General features: G+C 47.2%; 1 protein-coding gene across 2 annotated transcripts in view; it reads left to right on the top strand.

Moving 5' to 3' along the window:
* The first annotated feature begins 2167 nt into the window (after positions 1-2167).
* The window catches only part of LOC139347560 (pleckstrin homology domain-containing family G member 1), a 39080-nt gene continuing 26531 nt past the window's right edge, over positions 2168-14716 (top strand). The window contains exon 1 of one of the 2 annotated variants that reach the window (XM_070987258.1): positions 2168-2533. Coding sequence is in view for 1 of the 2 variants with exons in the window: in XM_070987257.1 (XP_070843358.1) it covers positions 9657-9666 (10 nt within the window). In the remaining variant the exon portion in view is untranslated. Of the gene's footprint in view, positions 2534-9304; positions 9667-14716 lie in introns of those variants that run through there. The other variant, XM_070987257.1, reaches the window with a different exon arrangement.

The following is a 14716-nucleotide window of genomic DNA, read 5'->3' as shown; positions in this document are numbered from 1 at the left end:
TGTTTGATTCCTTCATCTGTAAACAAGCGACAGAGGACAGGCAGGAAATCATAATCAGGGAAGGGGGGTGTTTCCTGTAAGCTGCGGAGGCCCTACGCTGCCATCCTATTCACATTTCCACTTTTATGCTGTTTTCCTGTTGGAGAGACATCAGCGTCTGTCAACGCTTTAATGATCCCGTGGTATCCACCAGTGGCTACAGACAAAAATATATTGACCTCTTTCTTTTTTCCGTGACATACAGCAGCTTTACTCTGAATTTCAGGCTACAAACAGGAGTTGCCTTTCCACAGACTGGAAAGGGACCGGTTTCCTCTGAGCACTCATGCAGCTGAATGTAGCTCATGACATCATTGAAGGCGGGACTTCACCTGAATTTTCTCTCGGCGTTGTGTAAGGTTGCAGCTAACAAAATCATTAGTGATCAGTCTTTGGATTATATTCTCAATTAATTGATTAATAGTATGCTGATGAAATAGCGCAAAATGGCCAGTTTATTTAAATATCTTGCCCAAAGGTTTCATGCCTGCATCAGGAAGTCGTGGCTAGTTAATGTGAAGAGATAAGTTTCACGTTGTGACGGGTAACACGCAGATTGTGAAAGGTTTATACTCACAGTCTACATATGGCGAGTCAGACTGACTAACTGATTAATCATTTCCGCTCTACTATTAATTATTATTCTTTTGAATGTCAAAGATCTCCCTCTCAGAAATACGGAAAACAAACTGAGCTTAAATTGCCATCAAATGGTAGTCATATTACCTCTGCCTGATCTGTCTATTTGTTGTTCATCTATTGTTTATGGCCTCACTGTGTGTATGTGGATTATTCAGTCATAGAATAAATAAGGTATTAAAGAATACTGCGGCCATAAAGCGCCATCAGATATCAAACAATCTACTTTTCTTGCGCTTGACAAGCTACCTGACACTTCCAGTAAATTCCATCCATCTTGACCTCCGAGCAGAATATAAGCAGTGATAAGAGCGAGCAGTTGGCAGGAGGCTATCAGCTTGTTTTTCCTCAAACGCGGTGCTCTGGCCTCTCATTGTCTGTGCGTGTTTTAAAGTGCAAGGTGTGGCGTTCGGTTACAAAGGCCCGGCACAGTGTTTGTGGGATTTATCCAGGTTAGGATAATAGCAGCAAATCACTGACCCACATCAGCCTGTTTGTGTGCTCACTGGTTCCCACTACAGTAGGTCACAGACAGCAGGGTTTGATTGACATGCTAAAAGTAACCGCATGCTCTATTGTGTGTGCGCGAATCATATATGTTGCTAAGAAGGATTTAGGTCATGTTTTTTTTTTACAGTTAAGTGCATCTTAATTGGCTTCTTATCAAAGGTCAATATTTGCCACCAGTCTGCGATGGCACGTGGTGCAGCGCGGTTTTGTTTTCCCTGGAAAAACCTAAGAGCGGTGAAAACATGGAAGTGAGAAAGTGTGTGTGCTGACAGGGCCAGGAGCTGCTTTATCAATCCCAGGAAGCCTTGCTACCAGGAGGCCGGAACAACAGCCACTGGCTCCCAGAAAGGGGACTTTCCTCCATCCTGCTCTGTTAGGATGCAGAACAATGACCAAATTACTCACACACACACACATACAATGACCGCCGGCTTGGATGTTTTCTGTGTGTGCTCATACAGACCGGCTCACAGCAGGTCGAGCTCTGTGATCTCTGCTCTCCGGCTGTTTTTGGGGGAATCCAACCTTTCGCTCTGACGCGACCTGAAGCTCTGATATTGAAGGTGACACCGGGGAGCCAGGACCGAGAAAGAGGCTGACGCTGTGTGCAATGTGACCCACTTGTCGTGTTTTTATGGGGTTAGACGAGACGGCCCGTCCTTGCGCTGCCCTCCTTTTTCTTCCCTCTTCTGCATCAGCTGGTCTCTTCCTGTCTCACCCACCCACACCCCTCTCCCGTTAATCACTATTAACTGGCATTAATTCTCGATCGCCGTCTCGCCCTTCCTCTCCACTCTCCTCGTCACACTTTCGGTGACAGCTCTCGTCTTTTTTTTTTTTTTTCTTCCCGGTGTCATTTCTGTCACTCGTGTTGCCTGCACTGCTGGCCGCTGTCCAGTTGTTGCGGCGATCCCTCACCGCAGAGAGGAGAGAGAGCGAGAGAGCGAGAGCATTTGGAAAGAGAGACCAGTCTTGCAGCAGTAATTGGTCAGGAAGTGGGCTGCTTAGATGTGCGAGCTCTTCCCTCCCCTCTCTCCCCCTCCCCTCCCAGTGGGCAGTCAGTTCAGTTGCGTTTTGCTTCCATCTGTTCCCCCCTCTCTGTCTCTCTCTCCCTTTTTCCTCTCAGTGTCTCTCTTTCCCTCTGAACTGACCTCATAGAGGGGTGGACCACGGACCGGGCCGCCTTGACACGAGCCCTACCTACATCTCTAAGTCAGTCAGCGTTTCTAAGACTGCACATGTAGTGTGAGACCTTTCTGATGCTTGGACATGGATCTAACCTGTGACAGGATACTGGGATACCAGCGGCTGAGGAAAGGCTAATCGTGGGAATGGTCTCTCTGAGGTGAGTGACGGGTTGTCGTTGTCTTTGTGTGGCGCTCTACCAGAGCGTTGGCCTCGGTTTTTGATGTGCAAACTGCTTTTATTTACCATAAATCTGCTCTCACAGCATGCTCAGACGTCACAGCGCAGGGTTTAGTCCTCCCTAAAAGCTCTTTATTGAATCATAATTGCAGAGGTCGCTCCCACCAAACCCAGTCTGACCTCCAGTCACTCGGTCCAAAGTTTCAATTAACTCTAATGGCACCTTTGCCCACTTGGCTAATTAGGAAGCACAAGTGCCAGTTTGGGTTTAAGCTCGGGAGTCACTGGTGCACGTGACACTAATAATGCTTTCACATTTTTGTGGATGAGAGGATGATCAACATGCCGTTTTCAGGTGTGTTTGTCCTGTCTTGTCCAAGCTGAAGGGGACGCTGATGACCTGATTTAGTTTTCAGTGCAGTTTTAGAAGTTCGATAATGGACAATTGGACACAACACACAGCAAATTTGTTTGTCTTTATTACCTGAGAAATTGTACATTATTTTATAGTGTAACTTCAATACAACAACCTAACACTCTTACTTAGTGCGTGTGGCGTGTGTGTGCGTGTGTGCGCGTGTGTGTGCACGCACACACATACACGTGTGTTCTCCTTTGTGGTCTGTCCTCATTCTGGGAGCTCTAACTGGAGCACCCAGCTTCTCGGGGACAGAGACTTTTGGACAGAATGGGATGGACTCATTTGTTGTCATGTGTGAATTTAATCGTTAAGATTCATGGCGTGATGGTTTTTGTCACTTTATTGTTGTTTGACTGGTGTCTTATATGCTGTTTGTATGTTAGGTGAGCCTTTATATGTTTTTGGCCTGAGGTCTGATGATACAGTATCAATAAGGGAAAAACTTTCTCTATATTTATTTCCATCATTGTGCAGTACTACTTAAACACATTAGAAATATGCAGATTTTAGGAAAAGGTGTGGAACATTACATAAGCGTGCACATTAAACATTACTATGCATGTAAGAAACATATTCGTGTGTTTTCTCATCTTCTGAGTACTGTGCATATGTTATTTTAGTACGTGTCATGTGTTTCCCTAATGGGAGAAAAGTCCCCCCGTCTCTGCTCTGCTGGTCTCCTTTCCTGGAGCGGGACCCTCGTCCTGCATTTTAATCTGAGGCCAAACACAGCTTCCTCCGTGTATCCGCCACACATGCTCACATACTCACTCAACACACAGTAACTCTGCACACACACAGACACACACACACACAAATGCATGACTATAAAGAAACAAAGCACAATATTTTGTTTTCAGTCTTAAACTGAACTCACTGTCACTTTGTAAACTATAGTGCTTGAAAAATGGACATTTTTTTGACTTAATAAATATAGAAATAAGGCATTAGCTATATATAGTTCATGCATTGTTGATGTATAATGAAATATGTAAAATCCCCACAGCCAGATAATATTCATTACAGGAGATGAAAGTTACAATTCCTGTAAACCACCTGTTTTTCTGCTCTTTCGCCCCCTCGCTCCTCCTCCGGATGATTGGCTTCTTGTCATTTATCTGCATCTGTTAATGTGAATACCGACTCTCTGCATAGCTGAATACTGACATTATCTCCCATCGTAAATACTTTTCCTGGGTTCTGCCATGGCCGTGGTGCCGCCCTGCTCTATCATTAGCTGCGGCTGTTGACCTTGTTGTTGTTGACGTAGCAGCTGTAGTTATTTCTGTGTCGCTCTCTTGTTTAGTCTGCTGGAATGGCGAAGACGCTCCTTGTTTTCCTGGATGCTCCCTCCGGCTCCTCCGGCCAATTCTGAGGGATTCCTGCTCTTATATAAGCTGAAACCGGTGCTCCAGTCAGATTTCTGGCCGGCAACAGTCAGAAATTCCTGGACTTGTCCTGGCACTGCGAGCAGGCTGCTGCGGCCCGAGGGAACACCGTCCGAGAATCTGGAAATCTCATCAATCTGGGAAAGGGAAAATCAATACAGAATATTACAGAGTTAATCAGGATTGTAGCTTTCACACAGATGAAATGAGCCTCGGCACAGGTGTTGCTTTCCTTATGGTTGTTACTGGCGTGAAATTCGCTTGTGATTTATGGACTATGATGATTTAATCAGACATGCAAAGGTGCTGCAACAAGTGTGCTGCACTGCATCACTGTAAAATGCTTCCATTGCTCTTTAAAAGCCAAACACCAGACAGTGTTGCCATCAACAGGAGCATCAGTGGGAGTACCTGTGTGTCCCAATGCCACAGGAGAGAAACACTGACCAGTTCAATCTTAAAAGGAAGGATTAAGAATGGGGAACATCCACTGAAATAGCCAGTTAGCTATCCAGCTACATCCATGACAAACAGTGACAAACTTGAATCAGATCGGTGCACATGTTCAAGTTGCTTCAAGTTACAGACATTACGACTGCAAAAAACAGCAAATTGTCATGCTTATGCATCAGTTTTTTGTACATATGGTAGGCAGATTGGATTACCTTCAGATGGAGCAGGGCTAGCTGTTTCCCCTTGTTTCCAGTCGTGGTGCTATGCTAAGCTAACCGACTGCTGGCCGCAGCTTTATGTTTAGCAAAATGTGACCTGCTTCTGTCAATCACTTCTGCAGCTTCTGTGTCAAGTGAAGATCACGTAGGTGGGACAGATGCGTCATTTGCCACTCACTGGTTATGGCGAAACAAAGCAGAATAGCCCCCGTCCCAAAACATGGATTCTTGGGTTGTTAACATCAGAAATGGAAAGACTCTCCCTCCCTACAAGAACGTCAGTCTTAGTCATTTCAGCATATGTGTACAAGTGACAAAGCTCTGTCCCGACTGTAGTCATTAAGACTGGAGCAAAGGTGATGTTGTCATACAGCGACAGTCTGCGCTGGGAGGACGTCGGGGTGGAAGGGCTGGTCAACAACACAATAGAGTTCAACACAGGAGGCTGTTTGTTTCCCGTTTCCAGCGAAAATCAGTGTTTTTATGTCTTAACAATATGGTTGTCACTTGAACTGTAACAATAAAGGTCTCCTAACCTGTAATCCAAACGATGGTGTTTCCCCAAACCTTAACCAAGTCCAACCAATCAAACCCAAACCAGAGTCCTCCTCCAAACCTAAGCAAGTCATTTTTAGCATCGGCATCAGACCAGAGGACACCTGTGTTGTTCTAGAGGGCGTCCACAAACAATCTGGAGGACTTGTGGATGCCGAATGTGTCGCTGTCGGAGAGTGAGGAATGATTTCTCCAACTCTAAAGCCACTTAAAAGAAAAGTGTGTTGAGGGGTGATGAAGAGCTCAGGCTTTAAGAGTTGTGACATTTAAAGAATCTGTGTGTGACAGACAGAGAGAGAAAGAAAGAGAGAGAGAAAGGAGAGCGTGTCTGCGGATGATCCATCTCGCCAACGACAAAGACAGACAGGGTCACAGAGGGAGGGGGAAACTGTATATGAATGACCCCTCCACCCACAAACTCCCGTCATTAGTCACAGTCTCTGTTTCTCTCCGTCTTCTTCTGCGCGGGCTGGATACGTTACCACAGAAACGTCTTCACTCTGAGCTGCGGACAGCTGAGAAAATGAAGAGGCTGTCGGGAGCCAGAGATTGGACCTGATTTCACACACACCCACCCACACACGCACACACCCACTGCAATAACAACCATCAAATAAGTTCTCCGCCTCTCTCCGCCTGCAGCCCTCCTCCCTCCAGGACATGCTCAAGTGGATGCGGACAGTCCCTATTCCTGATTACACACAGACGCTCGCGCACGAAAACGTCGTCAAGAGGCTGTTGTCTTTCAAGTTTACGATGCTGTTGGAAAACAAGTGTGTGTGTGTGTGTGTGCGCGCGCACAAGTAAAAGTTGAATGGAGTGTGTATGAACCCTGTGCCCTTCCTCACTGTTTGCACTCCCAAGTGTTATGAGGAATGGAGTGGTTTATTGACAATAAGCATTTTCTCCCCCCCCCCTCTCTCTTTCGCTGTCCTTCCACATGCCACTTTGCCTTGGAGATGAATGCCTCGCCGTCGTCATAGTGACCACCGCGGCGCTGTGGGCCAGATCATCTTGGCAACCCCGCAAACTCTCGAACCCTCAGTTCTGTTTCTGGGGGGCATGAAGGGAGTTTCAGAGGGTGTTTTAAAGTCTTACAGCCTTGTTATAGCTTGTTGTTAGCCTTGAAAAGGGGGGAGGTCTGTTGGGAAATGTGCACTCTGAGTGGAGAGGGATGACATGCGAGGGGGAAGTGACACGGGAGCAGAGCTTAGAGAGGGCGGCGGTGCTGAGAAGGAGTTACGTGTGGAGACTTGGCTGCAGTGCATACGGAGAAATCACATTATTGGCTTGAACAGAAGTGTGCAGAAACCATTAAAACTATAAAGTTGACTCAAACTGGGAACTCTCTGGGAAAAACAGAGGAAGAGATCTGAATTTTAGTCCCTAATATGCATCAAACTCCAAAAGCATCAGGTACATTTCCCATAATGCAGCAGCATCTTTTGTTAGACCTGACTCTCGTGTCATGATGAGCGTGCAGACGTGAGTGGCGTCAATCTTCTGATCTGACTCTTGCCAAGAAAGTAAATAAGTGTATGTCACACTGAGTTCCAGCCAAAACACAGCGACGCGGCACCTTGGGCTCAGGGAAAGATTTTCTGCTATTTTTAATCACCAGATTAATCTGGAATAAAAATAATCATCATAGGAACACGAACCACCACGTTTCAGACAAGACAGTTTTCTCTTAGTGGATCAAATCTGCAGCCAAAACACTGAGCTAACCTTTGATGTTATCGATATGCTCAGTCTTACCGTCTCCCCTTTCATCCCCTCTTTAAAGCTGTGCGTCTACACGTGCTGCAGCTCTTCTAGCCATTGTCACATCCAGTGAAAGAGGAACAATATTGCTCCTCTGGTCCTGCAGTGAGGGCCGCGGAGGCCGTCGGAGCAAACGGGGGCATCAGATAAGCCGGACTGCCGCTGTAGGTTTCTGTCATCAACAGGTCGTGCTTGGCTGAACCGAGGAGTTTAGACGCTCCCTCTGTGTGTTTGCCAAGCCGGAGGTGCTCGTTATGGACGGTGCGTGTGTGTGTGTGTGTGTGTGTGTGTGTGTGTGTGTGTGTGTGTGTGTGTGTGTGTGTGTGTGTGTGTGTGTGTGTGTGTGTGTGTGTGTGAGGGGTGGAGCTGGCAGGGGGACAGTATTTAGATTCAGAGTGGAGGTTTGGGGGCTTCGTGGGTCAACAGACCCTCAGACCATTAGAGAGAGGGGTCGTGCTTCTTGGGGTTTGCTCCGTATGTGTGTGTGTGAGGATAGTCCAGGGGGTCTCTGTTATTGTACTGGTGAGGAGGGAGGGGGTGGTCTTCGCAGGACCCCATGCTGCTGGGACCAGTCCCTGTCTTTAAAGAGGGACGACTAATAGTCGACAGATTTGCTTTAGTGCGTGAGACTGAGGGGCTATTGTCTCTCGGCTGTCTTCCTTATGGGACACACGGCCTGTCCTGAACTATAACTGCGTCCTGACATCATTCACTTTAGAGCAGCGGTGTCCAACCTGGGGATCGAGACACCCATGAGGGGTCACAAGATGAACCTGAGGAGTCTGAAGAATAAAATTACAAATTTAGGAACTTTCCTCTCATCTTTAGTCTTTGCTCAAATATTTCCTGCTGTAGATCATTATAGTTTATTTAGACTAAGTTCTTCTTCGGCTGCTTGTGTTAAGACAACATTAGAGGGGTCCTCCAGGGATTTAGTGTGCCCCTTCCATGAAGTTGGGGGGATTTAGAGGAGACATTAGGATTCACGTCACGTTTGAAGCAGCAGAGGTCGAGATGTCCTGACTTTAACTGCCTGCCATGAGTCAACCTCCAAACACATCCTTACACAAAGCAACTCTGGTGTCTAATTAAACCCTCCTCCAGCCCCTAAATGCCCCACACCTCCTCTTTGCATTGTTATTTATTCAAAACTTCAGAAAGTCCCCCCGAGACACAGGGAGCATCAGCTAACTGACGAGTAAACCGAACTTCATTTAAAAGCAGTGGTCTTTAAACACAGACGCACTGAGAAGTTTTGTTAAATGAGAGACATAGAAAAACATGTTCATTCTCCAAAGTGAGGGGACGGCCAGACATCATTTAAAGGATCACAAGAAATGAAGGGTGGGAGCGTCATCTTACGCATCTTGAATCCCACTTTTGGCATTTTGTGCGCTCATTCTGCACGGCCTTCCTCTGTGAATGAGCGGTGCAGCGTCTCGCAGTGGACGAGGGGCTTTTGTTTGAGCTGGCTCCCGGCCTATTGATCAGCCGTAACCCCCCCTCCCCTCTGTCTTCCTTGTAAAGTGTGTGTACGTGTGTGATCTCTGGAGCTGTGCGCTCTGGAGCAGCAGTTCAGCTGCCTGCTGAGTGTGCAGCAGACCAACGCACACAAAAGGTGTCGCCAGCCCTCCGAGCGCGACAGGACCGAGCGAAAAGTTTGGAGTTTGGAGCGAGAGAAGAGGAGGCAGAAATGAAAGAGTGAGGGGAGATAAAAGACGGAGGAAAAAGGAGAGGAGGCACTTAATCTGGAGCTCTCAGCTCCTTGTAATTTGTTGCAGGAGAGAGGGAGGAGGAGTCAGGGGGAGGGGAATACCCAGCAGGGAGGGAGCAGTAGAGAGCAGAGGCCATTCACTCTGACACACACACACACACATGCAAACACACACATGAACACTTTTAGACACACACATGCAGGCAGTGGATGTGTTGCCACAGGAGAGAGGGAGGGAGAGAGGCGTTCAGAAGGAGAGGCAGGCGGAGGAGAGCCCAAACTGAAGTGAGAGAGAACAGCCAGAGGAGTGTGTTGAGGAGGAAACACAGCCTCAGAGTGTGTGCTCCCGTGTGTGTTTTGGAGGAGTGGGCTTGCATGTTTGCTCCCAGGAGGACGGATTCACAATGACTGGGAGAATCTGGGAAATCTAAGGGATTTTTTTTTGTTCCAGGCTTTGCTGGGAATACTGTTTGGAATACTCTGGATATGTGACCTGCTCGGGGAAGTCCTGTTTTCCTTAAAACCTGCTCAATTTTTAAAAAACTAAGCTTCAATTACTCCAAATTCTGTTGAAGACGAGCCGAGCCACGATGCCTACTGGTAAGAAAGAGGTTTCTCTTTTCAAATATATCCACTTTCCCAGCATGCTCAAATTAAAGGCACAGGTTTTTCCAGGGGGGATCCTGTGATGTGGTGGGACTAGATTCTGCTGTCAAAGGTGTTGCATGTCTACAAACCCCATCAAACGGCCTTAAATCATACTCCTGTAGAGTAATTTCCTGCTTTTAGATGTCTGCGTGGTGAAACGAAGAGGCCGTTTAACCCTGCGCTGAATATCTGTCTGAACGATCAGAATAAGACATCATGTGAGGCATCACATAAAAAGTGGCTCTTTTCAAGTGGCATCTGGTCAAACTTCCAAAAGCAGCTTTTAAATACCAGGCCTGTTTGCCCGTCAGTGATGGTTTGGCTGTTTGTCTTGGTGGCTCTTTTGTGTGGTGTGTGTGATATTTTTTCCTCAGCTGACAGCGCTGTGTGAAGTGCCTCTGCAGCGTCCCTCTCGCAGCAGCGCGGTTGTCTGAACAGCGTCCTCTGCTTGTTTTCTCACCCCCGGTGTTGAGCGCGCTGTGTTTGCTTTCTCGCAGACATCGCGGGATAAATTCTCAATGATGCTGCGGCGACGGCGGGCGCGGTTTTCTTCTGTTCTTTCACAATCTGGGTGGTTTTAAGTTTTATTTCGTTGATAGTTGGAGATGAAGTTTAAATGCGGGCGCTGCAGAAAACTAAGAAACTTTTTTGTGTTTATCTGCTCAGGGATTGCAACAGGAGATCACAAATAAATTCAATAAAAAATAGACTTTAGCTCTGCTCTGCTTTTGTTTTCGATCTTGCATCTCTGAGGGCCAGCACATGTGTCGGCGTCCTCTTGCTTGGGTGTAGGTTTGAGGAGTGTTCAGATGCCATTCTGCAGCCGGTGACCCAAATTAGAGCCTTGAGGGCAGCAGTTGGGGGGAGGCTACAAATGGGGATAGAGGAGAGCAGTGGAGAGGAGGGGGGGGAATAATTACTGTTTAGAGCAAACTCTTTGGTTTAGAGGTGCTGGAGACAATGGACCCCTCCGTCCTCCTCCTCCCACCCTGCTAGACCAGTCCTCTGGGGAGGTAGAGGACATCTGCCCCCCATCCTGAGCACTCACGTGTGAGGAGCTGCAGCCCTGTGGAGGGCAGAGCAGGGTCCCTTTGGAGTAATCTGCCTAATATAGCAAACAAATCAATAGATTTCTAATTTGTTCACCCAACTGTGTGTGTGTGTGTGTGTGTGTGTGTGTGTGTGTGTGTGTGTGTGTGTGTGTGTGTGTGTGTGGAGCTGTAGGACTTTGCAGAGAGTAACCGATGCGGAGTCCAGTGGCGAGCGACTTCTCAGGACTGAAATCCAGAGAATGAGGCTAGTGTGTCACACTCGGAGGGAGGGCAAGGGTGTGTGCAGGAAGGGGTCGCACGGGCGTCCCAAGGGTGAATGTGAGAGTGTGCGTGTCTGAAAATAGAGAGGCGTAAGCTTGCGAGTGGGCATTTCTTCCCCCGCAGGCTGCGCGCCGCCGCTGTTGGCTGAAGACTTGTCCGCACTGTCGACGACAAACAGCGAATCTCTGCCAGAGGCTTGAACTGACATCCCATAAACACAACCTGGAGATAAGAGGGTGTTAATCTGTGTATATACACGTGTGGCTGCGCTCGTGCACGGTGGAATAGTTTGAGGGTTTTTCTTCATCGCGAGAAAAAAGCCATTTGTCTCCAATTAGCCTCCCAGCTGTGCGTGTGTTTACTTTAACCGTGTTTTGTGGGGCAATGAAAGCCACAGGAGTCTATTAAGTCACGCGTCGAGTTTAAACGTCTGTCTTTTACCAGGCTTGATGTGCGTGGAGATGTTTGAAATACTGCGCCAGCACAGTAAAGAAGGAATGCTTATCTTCTTCTTTACTCTCTCCGTCCAGCCTCAGACACATCTGCATTATAGTGTGTGTCCTGGCCTGCGCAGCTCTTTGTTGGTGCGGTGATGAGCTGCTCATGGAGACCCCTCCTCCTGTCTCAAATCCTCGGCCTGTCTCTGTCTCCACCACCTCTGCCCTCTCTCTTCTTCCGCCTCGGTCCTCTGCAGTCGTCGGGCTGCGCTGTGAAATCCTGAGTGACACTTTAAGGTCCTTAGCGTCAGTTGAGATCAAGCCTGCGTCTCTATCACAAACGGAGAGGCTGACCTTAAGTGGACGCGGCGGAGGATGTGAGGCCGTAACTAAACAGACAGCGTGGGCTCGGATGCTTCATTGCGCCGCTGGTTCTCCGCTTCAGCCCGCAGGGAACTAACAAGTTGAGATGAAGGTGTTGGCAGATTGGTTTGAGGTAGAGAGAACTTTTAAGGGTTTTAAGTGCCACAAAAGGCGGGTTTGAAAATGAGACCGGGCGAGTGGGAAATGGAAAAGAGAAAAAGCAAAGGGAGTGGGTGGTGTTTGACCTTTGGCCTTCCTTCTCATCTCTTCTTCCTACTTTCATTCCTTTTGGTCCTCTCCTCCTCATTTCTCACTCGCTTTCACAGCCACACAAACCCTCCCCACGTTTCCCTGTCGTGTCTTCTCGCTGCGTCTCCGAAATGCTGCCGCTGAAAGCTTCAAATGCTTCGACTTCCAACTGCATGAAAACATTCCAAGTCTTGTCCTCGCCTTCAAAACAACCTCTGGATTGGGTTACATTTTAAATGCACGGGGACTGTGAAGTCAGCAACGGGCTGCATGGCATTGAGCTGGGATGCCATCTGGTACGTCTGTTGGAACATAAACAAGAACACACACGGACAAACAAGGTTGATGAAAGGATCTGTGAGTCGTACCAAGTGTGTGGTCAGGTCATGTCAGGACAACGGCTTCTTTTCCCTAAAATTTTGGGTCCTTTCCAGAGAAATATTACAGCTGCTTTATTTATTCTAAGTAGCTGTGCTTGTGATGTTTCAGTCTCCGTCTAGCTGCTCAGCGAGTCTTCTTCCTGCCCGCAGGAGACCAGATATGTATCTGTCATTATCTAATTTGTCATAAAACACACGTCATTGTACCTTCAAGCCAAACTTCAATCATTGCACTTGAAGAGACAAAGTCCTGCTTGTCTTGTCTGTGGCGCAAGTCATGTTTTTATGTCTCATTTGCTTTACAGACACTTTAAAAAAATATTTTAGAACATAAATTCCTGCCACTTTTTCTTTTTCTGTGTCTTTAATGTGTCATTTTTCGGTGTTTAATTTTAGCTGTCTGCTTGGAGGAGTCCGAGCAGGTGGCATTACAGCAAGCATCCCGAGTCTACTTTTAAAATTTAATTAAAACTTGTCCACAAAGTCAAGGTTATTTAAGAGGTTTAAAACCCTCCCAAGTATTGTGTATGCCATCGAAAAGTAAGGAGACACAACGCTGCTGTGATTTCCGCTTTGATGTTCCCTTCAGATGAGACTCAGTAATTTGAGTGTGAATAAGGAGTGCTATGATGAACACATGTGCTCTGATTGCAGATATGAACCCTGGTGGTCCGCAGCCATATACACAGGCCGGCCAATGAGTATTTTTACATAGTAAAGTATATGCTTGGAGAGGGATGGTCTGAGCCCGTAGGAATGTCCTGTGGAGTTACATTACGACCTGCCACACATGTACTGAGTTTGAATGTATGATAGGAGGAGGGAGGCAAGAAAAGAATGGCAGGAAGGGAGAAAGAAAATGGCAGGAGTCAAAGCTGGAAAGTGGTGCGACATAAATGGAAAAGAAATGAGAGAGCAAGTGGAAGCAAGAAAGAGATGTAAGGAACAAAGATGGCTGGAAGGAGACGGCCGTCCTTGGCCTGGTTTCTCCTCGCTGATGTCATGCTGGAAATGATCATCTCTCTATTTCTGCATTTACCCCCGTCTCCTCCTTAATGCCCACTCACACCAGAAAGGGTCACAGTGTACATCCTCACAAAATAGGTGGTTTGGAGGCTTGGTAATGTAGTGGATTATACAGCGGTTAGTTTTGTTGGAAGGAAACCTCCATCGGCTTTGCTTCTCATTGGCCACAGTAGAGTTGTATAAAATTGGATGGTGTAACACAGCTTCCTTCATTTTAGCCCCTCTGGTTCTTTTATTGCCTCAATGTCAGCAGTGTCAAGACAAATAGCAGTTGGTCAAGGGGGCAAATTCAAGTGTCATAGGTCACCAGCCTTGAATGGTGCCTTGAAATGAATTGATTTCGGTCAGAGTATGTGTTGGTGGAGCTTACTGCTGATGTACAGTACATATTGTCACTGTAACCGTTCGTCCTCTCCAAACTGACCCTCAGCTGTTCCCTCTCTTGCATGACACAGCCCTCACTCTGTGCAAGAATGCCTTCAAAGTTCAGCCAAATCTAATGTGAGCCTTTAGAGCGAGCCAAACCAAGTGGGTATTTTCCAGTCTTTTCAGGACGACGTCCCCCCTTTGATTTTGCTGGGGCTGTGTTTTATTGCTGAGGGATACTCCCTGGCAGTTGCGTGTAGCCTTTGTTGCTGGAACCGGCATACTGCACATTGTCAGTTTATTGCACGTGCTTTAAACCCAATGATTAGGGATGCTGCGCAACTTAAAATACACAGAGGGAATTTTTTTGCAGCTGCTCCGTATCCAAAATCTGCATATGACATAATACATTGAAATATTTTGGTTTAACAAAGGATGTTCACACGCCGCAAGCGATTCGTGCCGTTTGAGCCGCTTGTGGGGCTCGTCAGGGCCGTAAAGAGACGAGGGGGCTCACAGCTGTTTGCTGACCACTCCAGAATGAAGAGCACTTCAGGTGACCGTAAAGAGTGCGGCTGAAGTGCATGGGTTAAGTGCAGCATGAGTCATTAAACTTGGCTGGACAGGTAGAGAGGCTCGAGACTGACGGCATCAGTGGAGGTTGTCAGGTCTGAGCTGTAGCAGCTTGTGTGAATGAACATGACCCTGAATAGAGTGTTTTGATGGTTAGTTTGATCCAGAGTGACATGCGAGTGTTTGCTAATTAATTGTTAGCTATATTTGCATCTTCATTAGCATTAATATTAGTTAATGGGACAGTTCAAGTTTGAAATGATTTTCCCCCATTTGCCAAAAGCTGTGAAGTGTC

The sequence above is a fragment of the Chaetodon trifascialis genome, chromosome 19 (genome assembly GCF_039877785.1).
Source record: "Chaetodon trifascialis isolate fChaTrf1 chromosome 19, fChaTrf1.hap1, whole genome shotgun sequence".
NCBI classification, from domain to species: Eukaryota; Metazoa; Chordata; class Actinopteri; order Chaetodontiformes; family Chaetodontidae; genus Chaetodon; species Chaetodon trifascialis.
Note: the sequence above shows the minus strand (reverse complement) of the source record. Positions and strands in the feature narration are given on the sequence as shown.